The sequence below is a fragment of the Manacus candei genome, unplaced genomic scaffold (assembly GCF_025592945.1).
Source record: "Manacus candei isolate 608988 ecotype Guabito, Panama unplaced genomic scaffold, ASM2559294v1 h1tg000171l, whole genome shotgun sequence".
Lineage (NCBI taxonomy): Eukaryota > Metazoa > Chordata > Aves > Passeriformes > Pipridae > Manacus > Manacus candei.
In genome coordinates, this window is record NW_026138219.1 from 86,883 (window position 1) to 112,679 (window position 25,797).

At 37.5% G+C, this 25,797-nt stretch overlaps 1 protein-coding gene across 3 annotated transcripts in view; it reads right to left on the reverse strand.

Annotated features, from left to right (window-relative positions):
- Positions 1–25,797, reverse strand: part of SLC12A2 (solute carrier family 12 member 2) — a 63,000-nt gene that overhangs the window by 11,047 nt on the left and 26,156 nt on the right. For all 3 annotated transcript variants that reach the window (XM_051773539.1, XM_051773538.1, XM_051773537.1), the window contains exons 5-19: positions 25,513–25,652; positions 24,762–24,872; positions 21,694–21,802; positions 21,116–21,243; positions 20,943–21,027; positions 16,756–16,904; positions 12,171–12,278; positions 11,449–11,572; positions 10,178–10,279; positions 8,796–8,951; positions 7,715–7,814; positions 4,917–5,028; positions 2,393–2,533; positions 2,082–2,188; positions 303–382 (exon numbers count right to left, since the gene is read on the reverse strand). In XM_051773539.1, coding sequence (XP_051629499.1) covers positions 303–382; positions 2,082–2,188; positions 2,393–2,533; positions 4,917–5,028; positions 7,715–7,814; positions 8,796–8,951; positions 10,178–10,279; positions 11,449–11,572; positions 12,171–12,278; positions 16,756–16,904; positions 20,943–21,027; positions 21,116–21,243; positions 21,694–21,802; positions 24,762–24,872; positions 25,513–25,652 — 1,752 coding nt within the window. The remainder of the gene's footprint in view (positions 1–302; positions 383–2,081; positions 2,189–2,392; positions 2,534–4,916; positions 5,029–7,714; positions 7,815–8,795; positions 8,952–10,177; positions 10,280–11,448; positions 11,573–12,170; positions 12,279–16,755; positions 16,905–20,942; positions 21,028–21,115; positions 21,244–21,693; positions 21,803–24,761; positions 24,873–25,512; positions 25,653–25,797) is intronic.

The following is a 25,797-nucleotide window of genomic DNA, read 5'->3' on the forward strand; positions in this document are numbered from 1 at the left end:
CTAGGCTTGAGTCCCAGATACTTGATACCAACTTATCTTTAATTTGTTCCAGTAAAATAGTAAATCTTTGGGAAACAACTATATACAGCTTACAAATACAGAAACCTTAAACACAAAAAACCAAGATCTGTTGCTGAATTATTCTTATTTTACAGTTCTGGCTTGCTAATTTCAGTGAATTTTATTCCATAAGAAGGGTGGTGTTTTATTTTTTTAATAATTTTTCCTTTAGTATTTTTAGCAAGCAATATTAAAAGGGAATTAGAACAGCTATTCACCAGATAGAAAAAAATAAGTCTTACCTTGGCCCTGAAGATGAGAAATGTCCAGGCCCTCCTGTAGGCGAATGACAACCACACCATACTGAACATCAAAGGCATCACTAAACAAAAGGGACAAACCCAAATTATTTTACAGCTTTTTCCTTTCCAAAGGACCTACCTTATGCACCCTCCTTGAATAAATTCCAGTGATTAAACACTGCCATTGGAAGTCCCAAATAATAAATTTGCATTACAATTTCAGTTTTGATTCCAAAACATTAACTGTATCAGTAAACTGAACAGCAAATCCTGAAAAGCGATGTCTAAAGAGGATACCTATTCCCTCTTCTCCTTCTCCCATCTACGTAAAAAGTGATTACACAAAAGCAACATGAACAGGTCAGTCAAATTCTGCACAGATAAGATACACTAAGAAAATTGTATTTTTATCTCCCTCAATCAACAAAGAGATTTACTTTGTGTAGATCTTGAACTGAGAACTAAAACATTCTGACATCTTTTCAAAACATTTGGAGTATTAAAAACACCTATGATGTTGTAATTTAGAATCAAATTATCTATAGGTAAGCTATAGTGCTCCTAGTTCCATTACATCTGATGAGGTAGGAACTCACTCCATTCAAAAACAGAGGGAAAACTTCATTATTGTAAAAACAACCAGAGAGCCTGAATAAATTGGTAAGTAAAACTGTAGTAAAATTAGTAACAATTTCCTCTCCTCCAAGATACAAGATATGAAAAACATGAGCTTAACGATATCATAGTTTGCATTAGCCACTAATCATCCTTTACATATAAATACCTCATTAATTACAAACAACCATAAATCAGAGAACTACCTCCCATATCCTTTCCACAGACAGAAATTTCTCAAGATTTCACTCAACAAACACTTTTTTTTGGAAGCACTAAGACTCGATTAGAAATGTTTGAAGTATCAATATATTCTATAGTAAGTGCAACAAGAATTGGAGTTGATTTAAGAGGAAAACGTTTTGTGCATTAGTGAACATTTTAATTTAATTGTTCAATGTGCTAGATTTATACAGATTAGATGTGTTTCTATTCTGTGCTTCAGAAATTTTTAATTTTCCAGAAATATGCTTAACCTACAGTCATTACCTCCTGAGGCTTCTTTAGGGATGTGGAGAATCACATGACTTGTGGTTGAGAACCACATGAGTTGACAGATCTTCCAGCAAAAGCCATCCCGAAACATAATACGAAAAAAAAGAAAAGCTAAGAACTAACTGATGTGTTTCCTTATTTTTCACTTCATATGGTGCCCCTGCTTTTCTCTTAAGGACCTGGGTGTGACTTTTTTCCCCCTTTTCTAATTTCTGCCTGTAAACCCCCATCCTCTCTTTCTTTTAGAAGCCCAGTAAACAAGAAATATAAAGCACAAATGAAGAGGGTTAAGCGGCACTTGCGTTCAACAAAAAAATCTCTGTGTAAGTGAAATATGGAGGTTTTTTCCTTAAGTGTTTGTGTCGCACAAGTTATTTGTATTTTTCAGCCAGAACTGGTCTGCTTTTCAGTGCTGTCAAATTACACTGGGATTTCCTTTCTTATCTCCTTTATGGCTACTATATTATCTTAGGGGTCAGTGCTGTGTTTTGTAATCTACCAAAGACTTATTAGTTTCCACATCAGGAAAAACCAAGGTATTGAAGACTGCCGAATCAGTCATATGGAAAATCTATACCTGTAGAAGACTCTGTGCAACTAACATCTTGACTTACTACTAAACATACCGAAATGGAACACAGGACCTACAGCTTCACATTTTCTACTTACTGGAATAAGTTGATATAGGTTTCAACCTCTCTCATATCACCTTGCCTCCAGTTTTTCTTAAATCCAACAACAAGGGTGTTAGGTCTCATTCTACCCAGACCAGCAGCCTAAGAGGAACAAAAAGTATATTATAAAATAATATGTTATTGAAACAACTAAAGGTTCTATTATTCTCTTAAGCAAAAAACAAAGTACTTTTCATCAAAGCTATCAGATAATATTGCAAACGGAACATATTTCAAAGAACAAAGCCACTTCCAATTTTGATGTGTATCTTCACCACTTTAAAACGAAAATTGAAAGAGATGTACCTGCATTAAATATTGTCCTCCATCCCTCAAGTCCTCTGCATGCACTGGTGCATAGAAAGCTTTCATCTTGTTTTTAATTAGCCATCGCTGATACCTAGCCAAATCAGTAGTCAATTCCTTCATGGCTTGCCTCCGAGGACCCTTTCAAAATAAGGAAATAATAAGAGAAGACTGAACAACAATTAGGAATATAAGTAGTGGGAGTAAAAAAAGCCCCCCCACCCCACCTTTTTTTTTTTTAAATTTCACTGCTACAATACAAGTCAGACTCAGAGGACCTCAAAAAAAGCTTGCACCCTACCAAAAACACCCAAAACCCACAAAATACCGGGGATTATCAGCAGCGAAGGCTGAAAAATGTTATCATCTTTAGGAAGAGGGTTGCTCAAGCTTTTAACAAACTTGTCCCTGCAGAACACTACACTTTTACCCAGAGGGTGGCACAAGCTTGTCCTCCAAAGAATATCTGGGAATATCTGTTTCAAGCTGTACAAGTGTGCCTCCATGTGTACCAATCCTAATCAGAAAGCCTCTGTCACAGTAGTGTCACTTCTGCAGTTTTATCTTGCAGCCAAAGTCACTTCCTCTTTAAATACTTCCTTTATTATTACTTCCATCAGGATGAATCTTTTGTGTTCCTCCTAGACATCAAAATGCAGAATACAGGACAAGGTATAACCAAGAACACAGCAGCCCAGTTTTTGCAAAAGGACACAGACTCTGACCAAATACTTAGAGTTAGTGAAGAGTGAAGTAGTGTCACCCTTCCTGCAGGAAAGCCATTTTAAATAGAGATAGGATACTTCTCCCAAATAATATCTAATAGAATTGCCTTCCTACAAGGATGACACCCCCTTATTCTTTTCAGTACAGCCCTATTTTTTTCAAGGAGGATATTCCATCATAGATGGAATATCTGTTACTCAGTTTCTGTCCTTTCGTACTCATTGAAATATAAAGTTTGTATAGACAGAAACTGGAAGTTTCTGAAGACAAAATATGTATGTACTGTGGATTGCATTAACTCAGTTTGCTCTTATCTGTTCATGAGATCAGAAGCAAGTTATATTTAGTAAGCATAGTATATTCAAACCCGTTGTAGAGTATTTAAAGTTACAGAATCATAGAATGGTTATAGTTAGAAGTGACCTGCCAACCCCCACCATGGGCAGAGATGCCTTTCACTATCCCAGGTTGTTCCAAGCCCCTTCCAACCTGGCCTTGGATACTCCCAGGGATGGGGCAGCCACAAGCTTCTCTGGGCAACCTCTGCCAGGGCATCACCATGCTCTGAATAAATAATTTCTTCCTAACATATAATCTAAACCTGCCCTTTCAAAAAACATTGCCCCTTGTCCTGACACCTACCTGCCTGTACAAAATGTCCCTCTCCCTCCTTTTTATAAGCCCCCTTTTGGTACTGGACGGTGCTCTAAGGTCTTCCCAGAGCTTCTCTTCTCCAGGCTGCACAACCCCAGTTCTCTCAGCCTGTCTTTGTAGGAGAGCTGGCCCAGTTCTCTGAACATCTTCATGGCCCTCCTTTAGACTCCTTCTAACAGGTCCATGTCTTTCTTGTGCTGAGGTGACATATGTCAGTTATATTTACACTTGCCTAAATGTTCTCAGTGATGTGACAAAGTCTGGCCTGAAGATATGAAACTAAACTACACAATCCTAACATGCTAATGTTTATCAGAGATGCCATGGCCTCTCTGTAGCTAGCTTAAGTTCTGGTAAAGATCACAGTGTGACAGCCACCCTACATCTCAGCTAACGTAACTGAGCATGATTCTGAGGAGTAATTACTTGAAGTTTGCTTCCTTCTCACCACCATGAAACCACCCTATAAGTATGCCATAAAAGACACTTTAGGTAGTAAGATCTGTTAAAATTATGTCCTTGCAGAACCACCCTCACAACACACCCCAGTGCAAAAACACCCACATTTCACATTATGATTAAAAAAAACAGAGATGCTTAGTGAAATAGTAGGGGCTGGACAGAAAGGAAACAGGAAATACCTGTTCACATTACTGTTGCAGCTGCCAGTGAAATGAACCTGATAACTGAAGAAATAAAAAACCTACTTGGGAGGTTAAGAGCAATTTTTAACTACTAGCTAAACTGTTATTGACTTCCCTGCTAAAGAAGGTTTATTTTCTCTCATGCTTTTTAAGAGCTCTACATAGTAATCAGTCTCTCTGAAATAGTCACATTGAGAGGAAATTTAGCTCTGTACTGCAGATTCAAAGCATGAGACAGAATATGAGAGTGTATGATGCAGAAACGGAAAGAGGCCCAGGCTGTAATCCAGTATTAACTTTATTCCTAGAAAGGTTCTTCAGCATTTAGATGTCAAATGATCTAAAGTACTAACTTTGGGAAAAAAACCAAAACCCCTACATTTAAACAAAAAAGAGAAACAAAAAGCAAACAGGTTAAAAAAACCAAAAACAAACCCCAAACTAGACAGAAAAAAAAAACTCAACAAGGTAATTTTGAAGTAAAGACAGAATACACTTACCATATGCACATGGCCACAGATCATCAAGCCCACATTCTTGGTGAAAGCGTGGACAAGGTGAAGCAAAGCTGGACGTGCATTTGGAGCTCCTGTCATAATTAAGCACTGAGGTCTAGAATTATGAAGAGATGGGGGGGGGGGAAATGGGAATTAATCTGGAGTTCTGGGGCGTTTTTATAAACACAAATGTTTCTTCTAAATATTAGCCATAACAACATAATCATCACTGAAAATGATCTACTATTACAAGACTAGGTTAAATTGAGTAAAGATCAATTGTTCCAGAACTGTCAGTGGATCTATGACTAATTGGATAAAAATTTAGTATTCCCATTAAATCTAAAAATTTATGCATTTAAAAAGTTCAAGAACAGATTTCAGACAAGATTAGGTCAGAGGGATGAATTTCCTCCCCCATTTTAAGTTCCATCCCTTTGCATTTTCTAGCTTAGATTCTTCTGTGTCCAACAAAAAAATTGGAATCATATGCTCTTTTTAAAATTACTGTCATTCAGAAGGCAGAACCAAACTACTGCAAGTAAGTTATTAAAGACTACTTTCTCATCAATTTTAAAAGATGATGTGTCCAGACTTCAGAATTCATTTCCGGTGAAAATTTTCCATATCATAAGAATCACCTAAAGTAATCTGTCTCAACCTCTGTAGCAGCTCCAGTTCATTTTTGATGTTAGAATCATAGAACAGAATCAGAGTTATTTAGGCTGGAAAAGACTCTTAAGATTATTGAGTCCAACTATAAACTTAACACTACTAAATCCACCACTAAACCTTGTGTTCCTGCCACGTTCTTCATAACCTCAGAGAATGTCACCTGTATTAAGAATCTCTCCCTTAACTAATTTCTTATTAAATTCTGCCCTAAGAATGCAAAGATAGAGATTTGCTAGACTAATTGCCAAGATTATAAATCCTGTGCTGGGCAAAGGCAGCATGTAGGAGGTAATGACAGGTCCATAGAATATCCAGCTTTGGAAATACACAACACTTGACTGGATACGGCCCTGAGCAACCTGCTGTAACATCAGAGTTTGATCTAACTTTGCAATTGGACCTATGGTGAGTCAGTTGAGTTGGGGACTGGACAAGACCAGATGGAAGAGTTGCGTTCAAGGGAAAATGATCCATCTCAATCTATAATTCCACTTATTTGGATGGATTAGTTTAAATCAATACTTTTTGTTAAATTTATTTGAAGCATCTTTCTTTTACAACAGCTTATCCCAGACAAGTGGCATAGTTACTAATAGGACAGAAAACTGCCTCTTTGAGTAGGACCTTTCCTGGGAAGCCATGTTGATAGACAACAAATCAGTTCTGTTCCTCAGCTTCATGAAGAACACCCATCCAGCCTGTTTGCCATTACTGAACTGCAATGAGAGATTTCTGAAGTGAAACAGATGGTGTTGAGTGCAACATCCACAGATACTTATCTTCAGGATTTAAGCTTACATCAGATTCATCCCAAGTGAAGTGAATGCTTGTTAGCACTTTGGAGCATATCTTCCAACTCCAAGAGGAACACAAATCACAGTTCATGATGCAGACCACAAGGCATCTAACAGTAAGCAGGCATCATCCACAGCCTTGCTTCTGAAGTGCAAACTCTAACCACAAACAAAATGCTCACACAAGTATGTTCAGGGGATGTCCAGGGGATGTCCACAGTGAAGAAATTCAAAGCTGATATAAATCACAGGAGATGAACATGTACACGAGAGACTAAATGTTAATGGTTAATGGCTCAGACAACTGGCCATTTGCAAAAGCAGCAGATGCTTTGCTAAGGATGTGCAAAGTAACAGCCCAGGCGCAGTGAAGGAAAGGATGACCATGACAAACCAACTTTTGTTTGGCAACAAGCTGGGTTTTGAGCCAGACCAGGAAAGAGTTCAATAAGAAACAGATCCTGTGAGATGGGACAGTGCTTTTTATCGTGGCAATGTTCTCCCTTACACAACTGACTCAGGTGTAAAAATTCCCCTGCAAGGAGATACTGAGACATTCAAACCTAGGCCTGACGGTGTTCATCCCTTCTGATAGGGTAAAACTGGCTAAAACATGCTGATGTGAGAGGCAGCTGCCATCTTAGAAGGTGTCCTAAACCATCAAAGACTCACAAAGAGCCTCCAGACTCATTTCTGGGGCTTTCCACCAGGGGACTGCACATGATCCACAGTGTTGCAACAGCGCTGAACTCCCCGCTCAGCAGAAGTATCTGGGTGTTCCCACCTGAACCTAAACAGTCATTAACCCAATGAACTTTGTGCCTTGTGGGCTTTCCCCAGCCCTGACAGACCAAGACTGTGACCATCAGACATCAAAACTGCAACAGTGACACTTGTCACTTGATCCATGAGTGGTGATATCTTTCTACTCTTATCCTTTCTTTCTCCTAACTGCTCAAAATATATTGTAAACCAGCCTAAAAATTCCAGTCAATGCCTTAGTAAGTGCCTTCTTGTGTCCAGGTAAATTAAAGTTGGCTAAGTTTAAGCTTGCTAAGTTACAGTCTGTAAAGTGCTTTACTTTGTCTGGATGTTGTTTTAAAATCTGCCAAGTACTTTTTTCTACCTTAATGTTCTAAAGTTTGCACGTGAAAGTTTGTTATTGAACCTCCTGAGGATTTTGTTGTTTCTCCCGTGCATGGCCCAGAGTGAATCAAACAACCTGCCAAGCAGGATAGGGTGTAACTGCATTTAATGCATTTAATGTCACAACATTGTGACAGTGCTCTACTGAACACTGAATTTCCTATTTTTAATATTAACTAAAGTTACCTGAAATTCTTCACGTGATCTTCCACTCCTGAGAGCCGGATAGAATGCTGAAGTGCATTCAAGTAAGTCAAGGCTTGTGTAGAGGATCCCCAGTTCACATCTGTTGAAAAATTTGAAGTTCCAATATATTATTTATGCATAAAACTACATAATCACAACATGAATATTGCATACCAACTGAAAACAAGAAATTCAAGCTATACCTCTATACATTCTACACAATGTATACACAAACCCGACAGCTAAACAGGCAACTCTATTAAAGATAACTTCAGAAAAAACGCTGTGTGTTTTTATATCACAACAAAGAAACTATTTTATTTCAAAGCATTTCCTACATAGTCAAGATATTTGCAGTGAAAAACTGCTACATTAAGCAAATCCTTTTAGATTATTACTTTTATGAGGAAAAGAAAGATCCCACTATCCTCTCTTTTTGTTCCAATACACATCTTCTGATGGCTACAATGAAATATCACAGAGTCAAAGAATATCCCACAAGGATCATGGAGTCTAACCCTTTTCATCCAAGTACTTCATATATATTCATAGACCCAGATGTAGAGTTTTCCTCATTTCCAACTTCAGAAACACCTTTTGGCTCAGTTTTGCTCCATCTTGCATTTATGACATACAGAGCTCTTAGAAGCACTAATAAATCGCTCATAGCAATAGGAATGGTTTACAGAAAAAGCATCCACCACTCAAATCCCTTTTCAATTAAGAACGGTAGAGAAGCATCCTCTCTCACTTCCCATCAAGATATCACATTCTTTCCTAGTGCCTTTTTTGCTGCAACCTGAGCTCTTTCCGTATCACCCTTTTCCTCAAATTTTTATTCAGATACATATATCTAAGTGAAAGGCACACATCTTCATAATTTGGGAGGAGGGGAAACAGCACTGACTACACAGGCATAATTACATTCCTTTATAACTAAAAAGCCTGAAACAGAAATTTGAACTAGTTGCCCAAACAGAAAGAAATTGTTGGGTGTCTTCTCCCCACAAAGGCCACCACTTTTTCCCTTCTGCAACCCTCTTTCCCACTCACCACAATCAAAAGAAGTCCCTATACATACCTGGTTTCTTGTAAGTGACATAAATGTAAAGCCCAAGGACTATTACATATGTTAGAAGTGCTGCCCACCAATTAATGACAAACATTACAATGCAGCACAGAATAGCTCCAATAAGAGAAATCCACATATTGTAGTATTTGAAAGCAGGGCGCCAACCTAGTAAAAATATGATTTGGAGGACAGAAAAGAAGGGGAAAATTAATTTTAGTACTACTCCAAGAGAAGGAATCACTGTCTGTTCTTCCCTTCCCTAGTGTTCTGTATCACATTTCATGTGAATGTGTCGTTTTCAGTGATGTACAAAATACAGATTGGCACATTTATGCTTTCAATTATCCAACACCTTTCAAATGAATTTGCATCTTTCTTAGACAGATATGTAAATGCTCCTAATTTTGCCCTCTAAAAGCATAGCTCAAAAGGAAAGTTTCAAAGATGCTTGTGCTAGTATGTCTATTAAATCAGGCCACAGAAACCTTTTACAATGGCTTGTCTGACAACTGATTTTTGCAGTAAAAGGCAGTATAACATGAATCATCGGCTCATGACTCAGTCTCCTATATACTACTAATTGTTTTTAGTTGTGCATTTTTACTGTTTTCACATGGTCGTAAATTTTCACCACACAAAAAGGACAGATATATCCAAGTAGAACTTGAGTATGTCAAAGTACTGGACTGTCACCGTTTTACAGCCTTATTTGCCTCAAGTTTATCCCAAATCAAGTAAATACACGTGCACACGTACACCCCCACAAACACATCCAAGATTAACAAGTGTATTAAACACAGAACTGTTGTGTAAACTCTGGAAAAAAAATTCTCCAACTATCTTTCAGTTCAGTAACTTAAGAAGCTTTAAAGGGTGTTATTTCAGTACAAATGCATGTGGACTAGGTATGATATACATCTGTTCTGCTAGTACCGGGTTTTGGCTTATTCCTATAAATTAACTAACCTCCCACAATACAGACTACAAAAATGTGGCAATACCACCCGCAATTCCTGTTTCTTCTGGACTGGAAGATGGAATATATTAAGAGAAATGCAAAGACAACAAAAGGGTGGTTTGCCAACACCAAATACTGAATAAGTAAGAAAGCTTTCTTGAGGAGTTTCTGAATAGACTCTGAATTATCTTGTGTTCCCTCAGCAAAGATGACAAAATTAGTAGCTCCCAAGCTCTACTGGATCACTCAGTTCTCAAAATTTCAGAAGACCCAGGTACACAAGATATTACGCTTTTAATTCAAATGTGCCATGAGAATCAAGTATGTTTTCAGTAATTAAAGTAAACCTTAATTTATATTAATACTTTTAAAACTGCATTTATGCATAAAGGAATTGCAGGTTAAACACCCACTCCCAAAATGTAGTTCCTACCTGGAGATTTTGCAAGAGAAGCATGGAATACAGAGAAGTTAATCAAGGCATATGAGGCCAAGAAGAAATTAGAAATAATTGGAGCAATGACATTCAGTTCAGCTGCAAAATGAAAAACAAAGCAGGCTGTTATCAAGAAATCATCCAACGGCTTTGTAGACTATAAAGTAAAAATTTTGCTACAAACCACGTTACTCTGTAATATACTCTCAGGAGATGCAGTTTAGTGCACCAATACACTGGGTTCTGAAGAATTCCATCAGAAATAGATAGAGCACTAATACATCTGCAGTACCTCTCTCCAGGTCAATTCTCAAACAGCAAAGAACAAGACACTTCTAACTTTCAGACTTAACTACAGTGAATAGCAACAGCTGACAAAGTTAATGTGAGCAATATGATAAACATGTTCATCTGCCTGCATTTTAAACTGAAAGTTGTATCAATGGTACCAGTACAGAGCATTATTACACACCAACATCATTACAACAGTGATGCCTAAATCCTTTTTAGTGAGAGGAAAGAACCTGATGCCCTCCTTTCCTCGAGGCAGCATGGTACGAAACATTTATATGTGTACTCTCACCATCAAAAAAACCCCAAAATACAGAATGTGCCATGCTAGTTTACAAGTTTCTACTTGTTGCAATTAAGCTTCTGTCAACATGGTCACTAGGAACCTCATGGGTATACCTCTGCCTTAAGCAGACTTGGAGGAAAGAGCAAACTGGGAAAAGAAGTTCAAAAGCACTGGCACAGAACTCATGGGTGGACACAGCACAACTAGTTTGCCATCTACACAGAACACATGTAATTGTACCTAAACTAATCTTTATCTTTAGAAACAGTGGCATCAGCACGCATCTCTATTATCTGTAACTTAATATAAAAACACATTTTAAAAAATATTGCTCAGGCAGGTTTGTCCTTTACAGAAGCTTTTATAATTATTAAAAATCTGAAATAAACTTTCATATTTACAAGATGTAACATCTCTCTACTCAAACAAAAGCTGTATTTTTATTGACTGATAGTAACTGAAGACAGATATCTGCAGGTGCTGTATTCCTACAGTTAAAATTTACTGCAGTTTTAGACAGTTATATCTAGAAGATAGGAAAAATTAATCCTCCAAATAAACAGATTTAGAATGCTAGCTCAGAATTAAGCTTTGCATTAGATCCCTGTCATGAAGTCACAGTTTGGACTTGGACTTGAATGCGTTCTAAAGGACAAAATGGTCCTGAGATTTATTACAATTTCCAACTAACCAATTAGTATGAATCCAAGAGCAATTAAAAATGTTAAAATATATCCTCTCAGTGGTTCATTGTTCTTCCCGTAGCCTTTAGCAAACATCTGAAATCCTGGGTAAATGCTGTCTTTGCACAAAGCCTAAGAAAAAAAATTAAAATCACAAGTCAGTATGCATTTTGTTCAAAATATTTCCCTACTAATGCCATCTTCCATTGCAAATTACCTTCCTGAACAAAGGTTTATAACCAACATGTACTAATTCTATTTTCAGTTGTTGTTCCATCTTGACATTTTGCATTTCCAACATATCCTTCAGTAATGTCTATTTATACTAATAGCAGCTCTGCTCTCCTGTAACTAACTGACTATTCTTTCTTTAGGGACTGTTTTCTCAGAAAGCAGAAAGTTGCCCAATACATACACTAGTACTTGTGTTTCTATTGTGCAACAAAATCCTTTCTACAACAGACTCCTACTGATTTTTTTAACCCAATTAAAGACAAATTTTAAAACAAAGGAGGAGACTAAGTAGTTAAAAGAAGGTAAGGCAAAATAACACAAACATCAAACAGTAACATACTGTTCTCCCATTCTAAACAAAAGGTTAATATTAACACAATCTACTGATTTCAACTGGTATGAATCATGATGGCAGTATGTCAAGAGTCCCCTTCCAAGAATCATGACTCAAAATTAATTATTCTTTAAAATATTATGGTTCTGTTCCCCTACTTACCTGGAAGATCTTAGGTGCACTCACAAGAGATGCCAAAGCAGAAGACAGGGTGGCTGAAAAAATACCTGCAGAAATCAATGGTGCAAATCCTGATACCATGCTCATTACCTGAAAGAAAAATAATTTTTTTAAAGAATGTGAAAAAGTATTCCACACAAATGGATGACATCCTTAACTACACAAAAAGAAAAAATACTATGTACTCGCCACTTAAAAGCTGTTTGAATATCATGCATTCATATAAACGAATGAACTAGAGACAAATCAGGGGATATAAATGGACCCTATTTTTAGAACAAGAGAAGGTGGCTTTTCACACAATATATTGTCAAACCATGTAATCCTCAGATCAAATAATCAATGCTACAAGTCTTCATGGGCTCATAAGAGGTATAAAAAATGGTAATGGAAGACAAGTATATTGGACTTTGTTTCATATTTTGACTAGCCTATCACTGACCCAGACACAAGTACAGACGAGGAGAAGAATTCACTGAGAGTTGCCCTGCTGAGGAGGACTTGGGCTTGCAGTGAAAACCCGCACAATTAAGATACAAAACAATGTATTTAAAAATATTCAGGGCTTAATAGAGCACTTCTCTTTATAAAACAAAAGCCTAAGTTGCTTTAAGACAGCCAATGTTTAAGAATTTTATACCATGCTTTTAGTCAACCGACCAAACTCCAGTTCTGCATTATTTGCACTACTTACTTGCCTTTCATCCTGGCAAACTCAGCTAGATTAGCAAGAAAGGAACTGATGGAAGGCAAGAAAGATCATGCAGAAGTGTCCCATTTTAAAGTTACTGTCACCTGAAGTTGTAGAATCTAGCTGTTTAAAGCAATCTTACTAGGCAGGACATGTTCTCAGACACAATATATAGGTGACTGATGAAGTTTTGTTCACATTCCTAGGGCCAACTTCATGATGAAATTTAGTGGTTTTCCCCAGACCAAGTTAACAAAGACTGCTGGGCCTCTCCAACAGGCAACTGGAACTCTACACTGTATCAGCTTTCATTGGTCAATACAAGGCATGCCTTGCCTAAAAAGAGAAATTAAATAACTGCAGGTTGCAATAGATGATAGTGAAGTTACTGTCACAGTACTGTAATGAAAGGACAGAATTTCCTGAAGCCTATTTATAGTTTATAAAAAAAGGTATGCCAGCCTTTAATCATAGATGAACAAAACTAACAACACATTTATTAAGTTATGCCTCCTATGCCTGGGTTTAAGCTAGTTTTATGAGCAACAGAAAAAGTTACAGTTCTAAATGCCAATTTCTAATAATCCTACACTATATTATAGAAGAAAGCTTAAGGGTGTTAATGCTTTGCTGTTATTTTAGAAAGAAACTTTTGCTACAGCAACATAATAAACAAGCAGAGAATAACTTTTATAGAAGCAGCACAAAAGTTTTCTTCCCTGCAAAGATGACAGTCAATCTTCCCTGGTTACAGACAGAATTTATGTACGAATCTCCATCACTTTACTACACTTGCATCAACTTCTTACCATCTACTCATATTTTACATTCTCTTTCCAGGCTCTGTCCAATGCCTCCAATTATTTATACTATGTACTTTTGAGTATTACACCCTTTCACAGAAATAAAATATATAAAATTGAGAGATATGTGAGCAATATGTATGCAAATAACATTTGGCATTTTAAAAGCTAGCAAGTTTTGCCTTAGGTTACTAATGTAAGAGACTTTAGGAAGAAGTTTTTGGAGGAATACAAGGGAAACCAGTTCCAGCAGAACCAGTATGTCGTGGAGTTAAACACCCCTCCCTCCCACCTCCAGCACAGACCCCATAATCCAGATCTCATGACCACAAATCAAGTAGTGCACACACTGCAGTTGGCTACAGAACCGAAATTTTCATCCCTGAAAGAACATGCAGAATTGGAAGGGCAGAATGGCCCTGTAACCAGTGGTGTGGTGACACAGATATACAGTTCCTGCTGATAAGGGCCTCATTATGTTTGCTTGGCATTTGCAGTTTAGGCAGTTTCTTAAATTCCAAACGTTTGGGATAATGAAATACCATATTTTGACTACAGTTTTAGTTCTTTGGTCCAGCCACTGTGGAGCAGAAAAAAAATGCTGTATCAAAACAATGGTGTTTCATGCTACTTTCAACTTTCATCCAAAGTTGACCAGATTCTGTGTTTAAGTTACCCAAAGCTGTAACAACTTCTACAGAAGTCTTAGGGTGAGGCTATAGAGCCCAATTACTCTTCTGCCAGGTGACAGCCTGTGCACAGAATAACCACTGACACTGATCAGAGAAATGTCTGAAACCTGTCAGGAGGACTATAATTCACTGGTACTGACTACAACAGCAACTAGAAATGGTCTTTTAATGCAAGTTTGACTAAGCCAGTCTGACCAACTGTCCTCATTTTTAAGTTTCTCATCTAAGATTTCCACAAGCCATGCATTTGCTGTCCAAACACACTCAAAACCTGAGCTGCCTGAGCAGGAACTTCAGATCAGTTCTTTGCCAGAAGAACTTAATGCAGTACAGAGTGTACTGAAGCGATAAAAAGTCATCAGGCTGTGCACACAAACTGGCACTTTCAGCCTCAGAACCTCTATGTTTATAAGCTGTAAGACAAATACAACACTCTTAGTTCACCTGAGGGATTAATTTCAGTTTCTGAAGAATTTGTTCTCAAATTATTTAAAGTAACAGAAAGAAGTTATGTTTGTATGAAGAGCTTGAGAGGTATACAAGCTCGGAGTCCCTGTGCCTGCACACACTGTGCCCTACATATGGAAAAAAAAAAAGTATCTCCTTACAGCTACCATACACACAGATCTAAAGTTGAGGGCAGTTCTTCTAGAAAATGGTCAAGAGTTTCTCATTAGGTAAACAGTCTCTCACACAACTTCCTTCTAACATCCTCTGAGAAGACAGAATCAGACTCTTCTCACAGATAAACAGCAAAAGCTATGAGGATGAGAGAAAAAAGAGCAAGAGAAAGTCCCACTGGGTATTAGGAAAACAAAATTCCAGAGAGAAGGTGGCTAAGCACTGCAGCAGGTTGCCCAGAGATGCTGTGCAGTCTCCATGACAAAGTTTTCAAAACCCCAACAAAGCAGGGGGGTGTGAGGAGCACTGCATTCTCTGTGCTGCCTCTGGCCTTGGAAGTGAGTTTTTCTATTTGGCACTCACTTGTTTTCCCAGAGAGAAGCAGGAATAATTTGGAAGACAGAAATACTCCATTGAAAGTACAAGCAACATTTATGGTAAACAAAAGTTATGACTTAAAGAAAAAGACATATCAGAGGAAACCAGTTACATGCTATTTGCAGCTGTACATCTGACAATATGGTGGCTCTTCTGAGCTTAAATAGATGAGGAAAATCACCCGATTTTGCAGAATTATCATTCCCACCACAAGAGCAATTCTGACTTTGTCTAAACAAGAACAAAGTAACATTACACGAAATACTCAAATCATTCCACTATAAAAATGTATTTTATTGTAAAAGAATGGTCTGTACTGCAGTGTTATTTCAGCACATATGAAACAGGTTTTCCAACAGTGCTTTGCAGATAAGGTTGTCAGCCTAACGTGCCAGCACATGTAAGGAGTACATGCACCACATACACTTCTCATCAAATCTTTTCCAGTAGTGGATTTCAGCTTAATCTCTAGTCAACGTTTTTTACACCTACTGGAAAGATTTAGGGCAAAGATGGGTTACCACAAACCAAGCTGAAAATCAACTGGCAGTAAGTACATTTTCCTTGGGTTCTTTCAAACACTTGCCAATAGTTCACGGACAGCACAATTACCTGTGAAATGTGTATTGAAGACTATGAATTACCCTGTAACTCTTCAAGGATTTTTAAATACAGTAACATCAGTTTTAATGGAAATTCACGAGACTCCTACCATTAAAGGGGATACTGTGATAAAGATGTAAAACATTCTTAAGAAGTCAGCATATTTTCTAAGGTACTTATAAAATTAACAAACAAGTTATTGACAGAGGCTACCTATGATTACTATGCATCTCTATTGAAAAAAAAAGAGTACATCTATCCCCATCAGTGAATGATGACATTCAAGTACCTAAAGAGAGTTGCAGTACCACCTAACCAGTTTACTCAGAAGAAAAGTAAATATTTATACCACTTGTGTATAAACACTCAGAAGTTTGATATGCATACACTCTTCTTCTACATACCAGCTAGAGTGCACTACTTCACCATTCCAGATAAACCTTGTCTTTTTGGAGATGGGCATATTTATCCTATGATTTTTCTTGATATGCAAGTAAAAAAAAAAACCAAACTAAAACCCAAACACCACAAAACCAAAACCAAACAGAAAACAAAACAAAAAGCAAACACAAAACAAAAACAAACAACAAAAACAAACCAAACAAAAAACATACAAAACACAAACAACACAAACACAACCCAAACCCTCCAAACCCAAAACAAACAAAATCTCAAAACCAAACCAACCAAACAAGACCATCCAAAACCAAAAAACAAACCAACCAAACAAAAAAACCCCACCCAAAAGCCAAAGAACAGAATTAGGAGAAAGTTTATACCTGGAAATTGTTCATCAGCCCATAGGAACACTTTGTCTGACAGGATGAGAAATCATAGTTTAATTTGCAGGCTGCAGCAGTGCAGTTTGTCAGCTCGGTGACAATGGTGTCATTAATGTTCCCTGTGGCATCTCGCACAACACAGGAACCTACAGTGGACACAACAATAAAAAAGGCATTAACAAACTGAACCTGAACTTAAGGACGTGTGTCAAGCTCATTTCTCTTTTTATGTAAACACTATCTCACAGAGCAACATTAAAATGCAGTGTTATTTTTAACACATTTCAGTACTAAGCACATCTTTACCATGAAGAAAACATACCAAAAAGCAAACTAACTGCTCTCTTGCCTGAGAAGACCTTCAGTTTTTTAATAAATCTGAGTCTAATAAGAAAAGTTTCAGCACAGAGCAAAACAATGTCAACAGACTTGCAAAAATTTAATGGCACGATTTCAGCCTAATATACTATTTCTTTGAAAAATGAGTTTCCACACAGCTTTTGAACTGAAGTGAGTATTATGCACCAACACTTAATTTGACAGGATTGGCACAGGTTGCCCAGAGAAGCTGTGGCTGCCCCAACCCTGGAAGGCCAGGTTGGATGGGGCTTGAAGCAACCTGGCATAGTGGAAGGTGTCCCTGCCCATGGCAGGGGGTTGGAATGAGGTGATCTTTAAGGTCCTCTTCCAACCCAGGCCATTCTATGGGAGTGCATGTTTGTTTTGTATCTATAGATGTATGCAGACAGGTGTACAGAGTGCTGCAGTTACTTTTTTCCCCAGTCAATATGGCTCATAAATTTAAAAAAACCTGAACAGTTTGTCATGAAGTCTGTTGCAAGCCATTTCCCAACATTTAAACAAGCCATCTCCCATGTGACCATGGTATTTTGAGTTGGTTTCCTGGTGAAAAACAAAGCCACACAGTACCATTCCTTCCACATTTTTAAAATAATTATCACATTAATTGCTATCTACAGTTCATCTATGATTATTTATAATTTCTGCTGGTCAAGAGAATGGTGAAGACACATGATTTCAGCCTGTAAATACTAAGAAAAATAACTAAAGGTACTAAAAGGCCATAAGCCTTCTACATCAAGGTTTCTTGTCTCATACAGGATAAAAATTAGAGCAGACTAAGTATTATTTAATATTTTATGGTTTAATAGTTGAGGCAGTCAAACGTTTGTTTGGACACAGTAAATACTTCCAAGAACAGGAATTAAAAAAGGAATTGGGAAGAAAAAGTCTATATAGCAACAGTCAATAAAATTCTCTTACTTTGATCTTTTAGCAACTTGAATGACAAGGAGGTTCTGGCAACCAGAACACCTGAGGACCTAAACTATTTACTTGCAAAATGGGAAGGGCAGAGATGTGCTGCAAGTTTAACTTTCTCCAGTCATATTCCTAGATATCTATGCAAATTGTCTCTCTTCCATTGGGAAAATTAATTCCTAATTACCTATACCATATTCAGATTGCTTCTCAGCCATTAGAACTTGCTTAACAGTCCACAGTAAAACCTGGTCCCATTAGACAGATATTACTTAATCCTTCCACTCCTCAGATTTCTTTTTTAGTTACTTAATTAGGCTCAATTGGTTAAATTACAGCACAAAATTCCTATATTCATCACCTGTCTTATGCTTTTTGTAAGCATGTGGAGGAGCTGGGGGTTTTTTTGTCTTTTTCTGTTTTAAATGGAATTAAAAGCTCTGTAAAAGGAAAATGTTTCTTCTCCACCACGCAAGTATTTGCCGCAGACACTCAAGCAGTATATAATGGGTGGGACAATACAGTTCCCAGTTGAACTATTTGTAGGTAACATTTTGTTGGTGACAGATTGCAGTGGCAGGCCCAGTAAGTTGAGCAACCTTTTAAATACCACGCACTATCACAACCTTTCTCTGCCTCATTTTTTCATAGTTCAGATCCAACTGGCTAGCAGGACTTTCAGACACAGATTCAAAGTGTGACAGAAAGGAATAATGGCACTAGGAATTAATGTGGGCCTTACTACGAAAGGATGTGGAACATAAGCCAGCTGGGCTGGCTCTGTTCTCAGCAGAAGACACTTAAATCTAAGTAACAATCTGGACACTGTATTTAATGCTTTTTCAGAAAAGTTTTATTGATTTATACAGTTCTGGCAATATTTTCCGTGAGAACCTCTAGGTCTTCTTTCTGGTAAAAACAGTGTTTCCCCTTTCCACAGGCATTTATAAGCACGTTCCTGCCAAAGTCAAATGAAGTTTTGCCATGCTATAAGCCTGAGAAGGTTAAAAGACCATCTATATCACATATTTCCTTAACTACGTGAATTCCAGAGGTACCATCCTGAGTCCCTTAGACTGTAGTTCAGAATTTTAAACTTCACCACTGCTACAAGCATCTACAGTTAGGTTCTTGTTAATTAGTTTTACTTTCCAAAGTACAGGAAGCACGTCTTGAGCCTACTCAGAACTTTGGCTTATTTTTTATTAGTGCTTCCCTCCCTTTTAAAGCAATTAATGTTGTTCTTTGAAATGGATCTTTCAAGAATTCTGATGCCAAATTTGCCTATGACATCTGCCTCCTGCCACTTGCCTGTTTGCACTAGTCCTTTGCTAAAATATGAAACTGCATACCTTCTTCTCACAGCTATTATCTTCTTGAAATAGCTGCCTAGTTGTATCAGCGGGACTAGCAATTTTCCTTTTTTCAAGCCTTTTCTATTCAGTTTAAACCTCGTACTTGCTACAGAACATAAAAATACTGAGCTAAGTTCAGAACATCATCTTCTTCAGCTGTGACTGGTCAGCAACCTCCGCCCCTTCAAAGTTTATGACTTGCTTACTACTACTCTGGAAAAGGGATAAAAGTATTTGTATTTGTCCAATATGCCTAATTCAATGCCTTGAAAAAAAGCCAAATTTCACTTATAATCGCTGACTTCTGCTGCCCTTTTCTAGCGAGCATCCAACAATTCCCCATTCAGTTGGTTTTGCAAACTGCTTGTTTTGTCACTATTTTATATTGCATTTTTCATGCTTGGAAGATGATCAAAGTATTCCATTAACAAGTGAGTATTAACAAGCATTTTATTCTCATGTGGGTTGAAGTTCCAAAATATTCAAATTTGGTAGCAGAGGTCTATGCAGTCAATCTAATTAGGCAATAAGTGTAGGCCATTATTGCTGCATAAAACACAATCACCACAGAGCAACTATTTGGCAGAGCTACACTCCAGTGTTAGCCAACAAAGGCAGGCTAGCAAGATTGGTATCTTAAAAAAGGAAATCTCATTAGTGGTAAGATCAGTGGTACTCTTATAAATGAGAATTTAATTCAAAAGGCAGCACAGCTATGATAGAACAAGGTCTTTCATATAAGAAAACTGATTATTGCTGCCAGAAAGTAGTTTATATGATACGAATGAAAACATTTCCAACCACAGGCAAGAAATATGCAAGATACAATTACAATCTTACAATCTTAAGGTTACTAGAATTACTTTTATGGATGGTTAACCACTGCTGCTCTAGAGTAAAACTGGTATCCAACTCCAACGCAACTTCTACAGAGAATTTCAACCCATTGTGGGGAGAGGAACACTGGGAAGAGAAACTGTACAAGACTCAGATTAGTCTATGACTGTTCCTCCTCTTTCCCCATGAAAATAAATCCAAAGAACACGTTTCTGAACATGATGTTTCTGACAGTGGATGACTAAGGCATTACTCAGTCTCCTCCCTCAGCTGGTGAACTAAAGCATCCTCACGAAAGTGCTTCCTTCCCTCCAAGAAGTGGCTGATTACTACCATCCTCAAACCAATACAGGTGTTAGTTCAGTGAGTATTTCCTGAAAATACACTTTTTAACCCAGGGATTATTCCACTGCTAAACTGTAAATCCTTTAACATAAATAACTGCAACAAATGAGGAAACATCCATATGGTGTCTTTTGTTATCTTTAGTCTGAAGCAGTCACCAGTCTTAGGAAAATATTCCAGGAAATTATAAAACCAGCTGAAAACTGAATTTCCAACAGTAAAAATTAGAAACCTTTGGCTATTACTTTCCTGTGCAGGGAAGTCAATTACATAATGGCTTTATGTAATAAATTACATACAACCACATCAAAATACATCCTCAGAATGAACGTGAAAGGATAAAAGTTAAAAACATTCTCTATTTACCTACAGATACTGCAATTCCTACGTAAACCAATGTAGTGATTAAGATGGCCAACAGCGTTCCTTTAGGTATGGCTGACTGAGGATCCTGAAAGAAAAATGTCAGTGGACAGTGATGACAGAGATAAATGCACACTCCAGTGGTCGTGAACAGTGTTTGCTCATCCACTACTCACCGCAAGGTCCCCCGAGATATTTGCACCAGCAAGTATGCCAGTTGCAGCAGGGAAGAAAATAGCAAATACAGAAAAGAAAGTTTCATCCTCTCGGAAATCTGGTCCAAAATTCTCCATAAATATTTCAGCTGTAGGGAAAGATTTAAGTCTATCACTATTTTTATAGAAGTTACAGTATTAAACCATTCCAGCCATTATTAGACCCATGAAAAAGATGAAAGTCACAGCTCTATGACCTTAAAATTAAGTGCAGAACAGTTGAGCCCTTATTTATCACTTCGACTCAAAGTAAAATTAACACAGTAAACTTAAAGAGCTTTTATAACCAGAAAAAGTACTTACGGTATCATACAATTTTTTTAAATTTAATATATTCAATATTAAGCAGTCAGGACCAAGTTTTGGCCCAATAGCTTTAAAGGACAAAACTGCAAAACTTTGAAAGAATCAGGAAACAAAAAAAACTCTATAGTAAATGGGACTATAACCTATATTAGATATTTAACTTAATTTTAACAGCCTATTTCTTTTTTGCAAAAAAGGTATTGTTTGCAATACTGTAAACTGTTCCAGCATACCTTTATAACCGAAGAATCCTTTGGGCTTCTTGCTATCCAAAGGAATAAATGTTCCTATGACAAAGTCTCCAATAGCAAGTATGAGGATCACCAGCAGGACTATCTGTGCCTGAAACATAATGACTGCAGTCACCCAGAAGAACTTGTTCTCTTCACAGTATCAAGTGTTGTGCTCTAAAATGTAAATGTTTGCTTGATTCCAAATTCAGCTTAGTCTTATCAGCATGTTTTCCACAAATAAATAAGGAAAGCTGGAGAGAACTGGCACAAAGATTTTTAATGAACAAATAGGAATAATTTCCAAGTTTAATATCTAATCAAAAGTTCATTTTTAACAAATCCCTCGAAGTCATACATCTAAAAATAGAATGCTTAAATGAACTATTTTCTCTCTATATAGGCCTTCCAGAGCAAATTTGGCTATGAAAATAGCCAAGTGCAACACAAATGCTGCTATTGCCTTATAAACCGTGATCATAATACTTTGCCTTATACTTCAGTATGTGATATTTAGTAAAAATTTTATTACATCTGGAATCAAACAGCTTTGGTTCCCTACTTTATGCAGTGAACTAGCTTATTTTGCTACATTCTTATGTTGTCAACACTTATTTATGGAATTGCAGACTACAACAAGTAGTTGTTAATTTCTAGTTTTCTTGAGGCTTCTTTGATCACAACCTAGATTTTTAGTCACTCTTCCACAGAACCCTACAAATGGAAAAAAAAGCACTTTAAACCATCCAACACCTCCAAAGTGTGAATAAAGATAAATACATACTTTGAAGAAGTACTTCAGGTTCTACATTTAAGTAAGCAACCACACTGCTCGGTTATCTTCTGAGTTATTTTGATTCCTTAGAAAGGCATGTGCCAGTGGCATAGGGAAAGCTATTAATAGACTTTTTTCACACCTAGGATCAGAAATTAATGTGCAATAGCACTGTGGCATTGCTCATTGCTACAAGTCAAAGTTTTCAGTTCACACAGCCTCCCAAGAAAACAAGGTAGAACAATGATAAACAGAGCATAATGTCCTGGAGCAGATTTAAAAGTCCACCTGAAGAAACCACTTTGTCCATTGAACCTAAATCTTTGTAAAGCGTCAGGAATAGGGAAGAGGTGTGAGGATTCAGCTGGGTGCTTACAGAAGTCTTCAATAAAACCAGAGAATTCAACATGAAGTTATCACAGAGCAATTGTCACAAGTTACTGGATTTTTCCAGTCACAAACCCAGGCTTCTCCCTTAAGCTAGGGCTGTTTGCTGAGTATTTTCCTTAAATTCAAAAGACTGAAAGAATGGGCTTCCTAACACAATACACTCCTGCAACACAAGGAGTTGAGCAGTAAGAGATCACAAACTCTGAAAAGCCATTTTTCAAAACAGACTTCCCTGGAATCCCACTCTCTCTTAGCTTTTAGATCTATTTCAAAGGCATTACTATAGATTCCCCCTGTTCCACTTTCCAAGGTGTTTTCTAAGATGTGGGTAAAGCATAGGAGAACATCACAGATACCGTAATCAAGAGGAAAGCATGAGTGTTTTGCTATGCTGAGTTGTACATTAGCCCACATGAAATGCTCGTTTGACAGGTTCAGTTGCTTATCACTGCTCCCACCGGTCCTCTTCCATGAGGCAGAAACCAAGACAAGCTTTGACTTCTGAACTGAGCACTGGATTTTGGAAAGCTACCCGTTCCCTAGTAAGGACGGCACTGTAGTGATACCACAATTTGCGTTTGATATAAAAACACTAAACAGGGCTATTTCCATGCAAGCAATTGTTATATAATTGCTCATGGTACACAGCAAAAGCAAGATATTTCCTGTGACTTGAAGTTGCAGTGGCCACAGAGTTAAATAACAGCTAATTCGTTAAAAGGAAAAACTACACAGTTCAGAGTAAGGAGGTCAGCATTGTTCAAAGCTGGGTGTATAAAGACACCATTACAAATTCAAGGTTACAGACAGGGAAGGACTACTTGAGAAATGTAAACAGTTTTTACAGAAGTTCAGTTTAAAAGTACATGCCAAAGTCAATTTCTGCAAGTTTCTTTTCTCCCTGTAGTAGATCTTCACTCACTTCTATGACTCCTATTTCTAGGGCTGGAAGCAACCATGACAAAAAACTCTCATTTGGTTATGAATATCATTATCTTCTTGATGCAGGAGCATAAGAAACTTTTAACACTTCATGAAGAAGTTCCTTCAGTGCAGAAAATAAGAGTTATAGTGACACAAGTATCAGTTGTGAGAGGCTCTTCTCAATTATTTTTGAGCACACTATGGACAGATACTCAGAAAAAGCCCACCAGGTGCAGGAAACAAAGTAAACTACACTGCCTAATAATGCCAAGAAGAAAAAAAATCAGGCAACCTCTATATTAAGGTACTCTAAGAATTCTTAACTGTTTGTTTTCATGAACAGTTGACCAACAAAGAATTGAACTAAGACACTGCAGCCACAGCAAAATGAAGGAAGTAGGTTTACCCTCCTACACATTCATCACCAAAAGCATTCAAAACCTCTCTCATTGCTGGGCCCAGTGAATGCATCTCCCTGTCTGGCTGTTTCCAAGTAAAAACCAAACCAGGAGAGAATGGAAGAGAATGGAAGAACACTGGTTTTAAGTCAGCAGAAACTATATAGCTTTAGACTGGCTTCCTGTACTTTTCACAGAACTCACCTGAAGTCTGTAGTAGGAGAAAATTCCCATGCTAAAGTTCTTACCTTTTCTTCTTGTGCTGTAGTTGCCCAGAAGAGGGCAATACCATTAACTTACTTAGCAGTGTCATTAAGAGTAGATCATGATGGATTTCAGGTTCTCATAGATGCTTAAGCTTCCAATGAAGGGAAGTGGTCTAAGAACTGAAATGCTGTCCAGACCTGCACATGCCAGTGCCAAACCAGGAGCTATTACATAAAAAGTAACTGACTGACTTCTAACATACCACCATGCAGTACCGAATACACTAAATATATTAAATATAAGTCAAATAACCGAGGTACAAAAATGGAATCAGCATTATGAAGCAGAGAATAAAAGAAAAAGATGGGGTTCCTTACTTTTGCTTCCCATTCCATTCCTGCAATGGAAATACCCAGCAGTATAACCACTGTAATAGCCCCTATGATTCTGATATCATTCATTTCATCAATCATCAATGTTCCATTTTCCTAATGAAACAAACAAAAAAAAAACCCCACAGTCATATACTTCATCAGGTAATTATCTTCACATCTACAGAATAGCATTTTATTTACTGTCATTTATTAGTAGCTAATCTCTATACCACAAATGCACTAATTTTAAATTCCCTTTAAGGATACAAGTAAATAGCTTTTTTGCCTTGTATTTACATCAATGCATCTTCTAAATGGAAATGACTGGGGTTGTTGGGGTCCTTCAGACTGGGGAAAAGAAAGCTCCAGCAATATTTAAAGGGGGCTTATAAGAAAGATGGGGACAGACTTTTGGACAGGGCTTGTAGTAAGCGACAGGACAAGAAGGAATGGTTTTGGACTAAAAGAGGGCAGATTTAGACTAGATAAAAGGAGGAAACATTTCACAGCAAGAGTGGTCAAACATTAGGACAGGTTGTCCAGGGAGGCTGTAGATGTCCCATTCCTGAAAGTGTCCAAGGCCAGGTTGGATGGGGCTTGGAGAAACCTGGTCTAGTGGAAGGTGTCCCTGCCCATGGCAGGGGGTTTAATGGGATGAGCTTTAAGGTCCCTCCCAACATCAACCATTCTGGGATTAGATCACAGCTCAAACTTGCATAAAGTGTAATCAATACAAGTACTATCATCCATGTACCTTGAGTAGCTCCACAACTGTCTCTGCAAAGCCAACAACATACATTGCTACTGCTACAGCATTGGCAAATGCAAAAATCAGACCTATAGCACCACCAAACTCTGGCCCCAGACTTCGTGAAATTAAGTAATATGCTCCCCCTGAAAAAAAGAAAAACAAAAGACAAAAAACCTCATATGACAGAGCCAAAGAACAGTCAGTCATCAGCAATTTAATGTTTACATGAACCAGAATCTACTTATTCTTGTACCTTCCCTGATGTATTAGAAAACAACCCTAAACTCA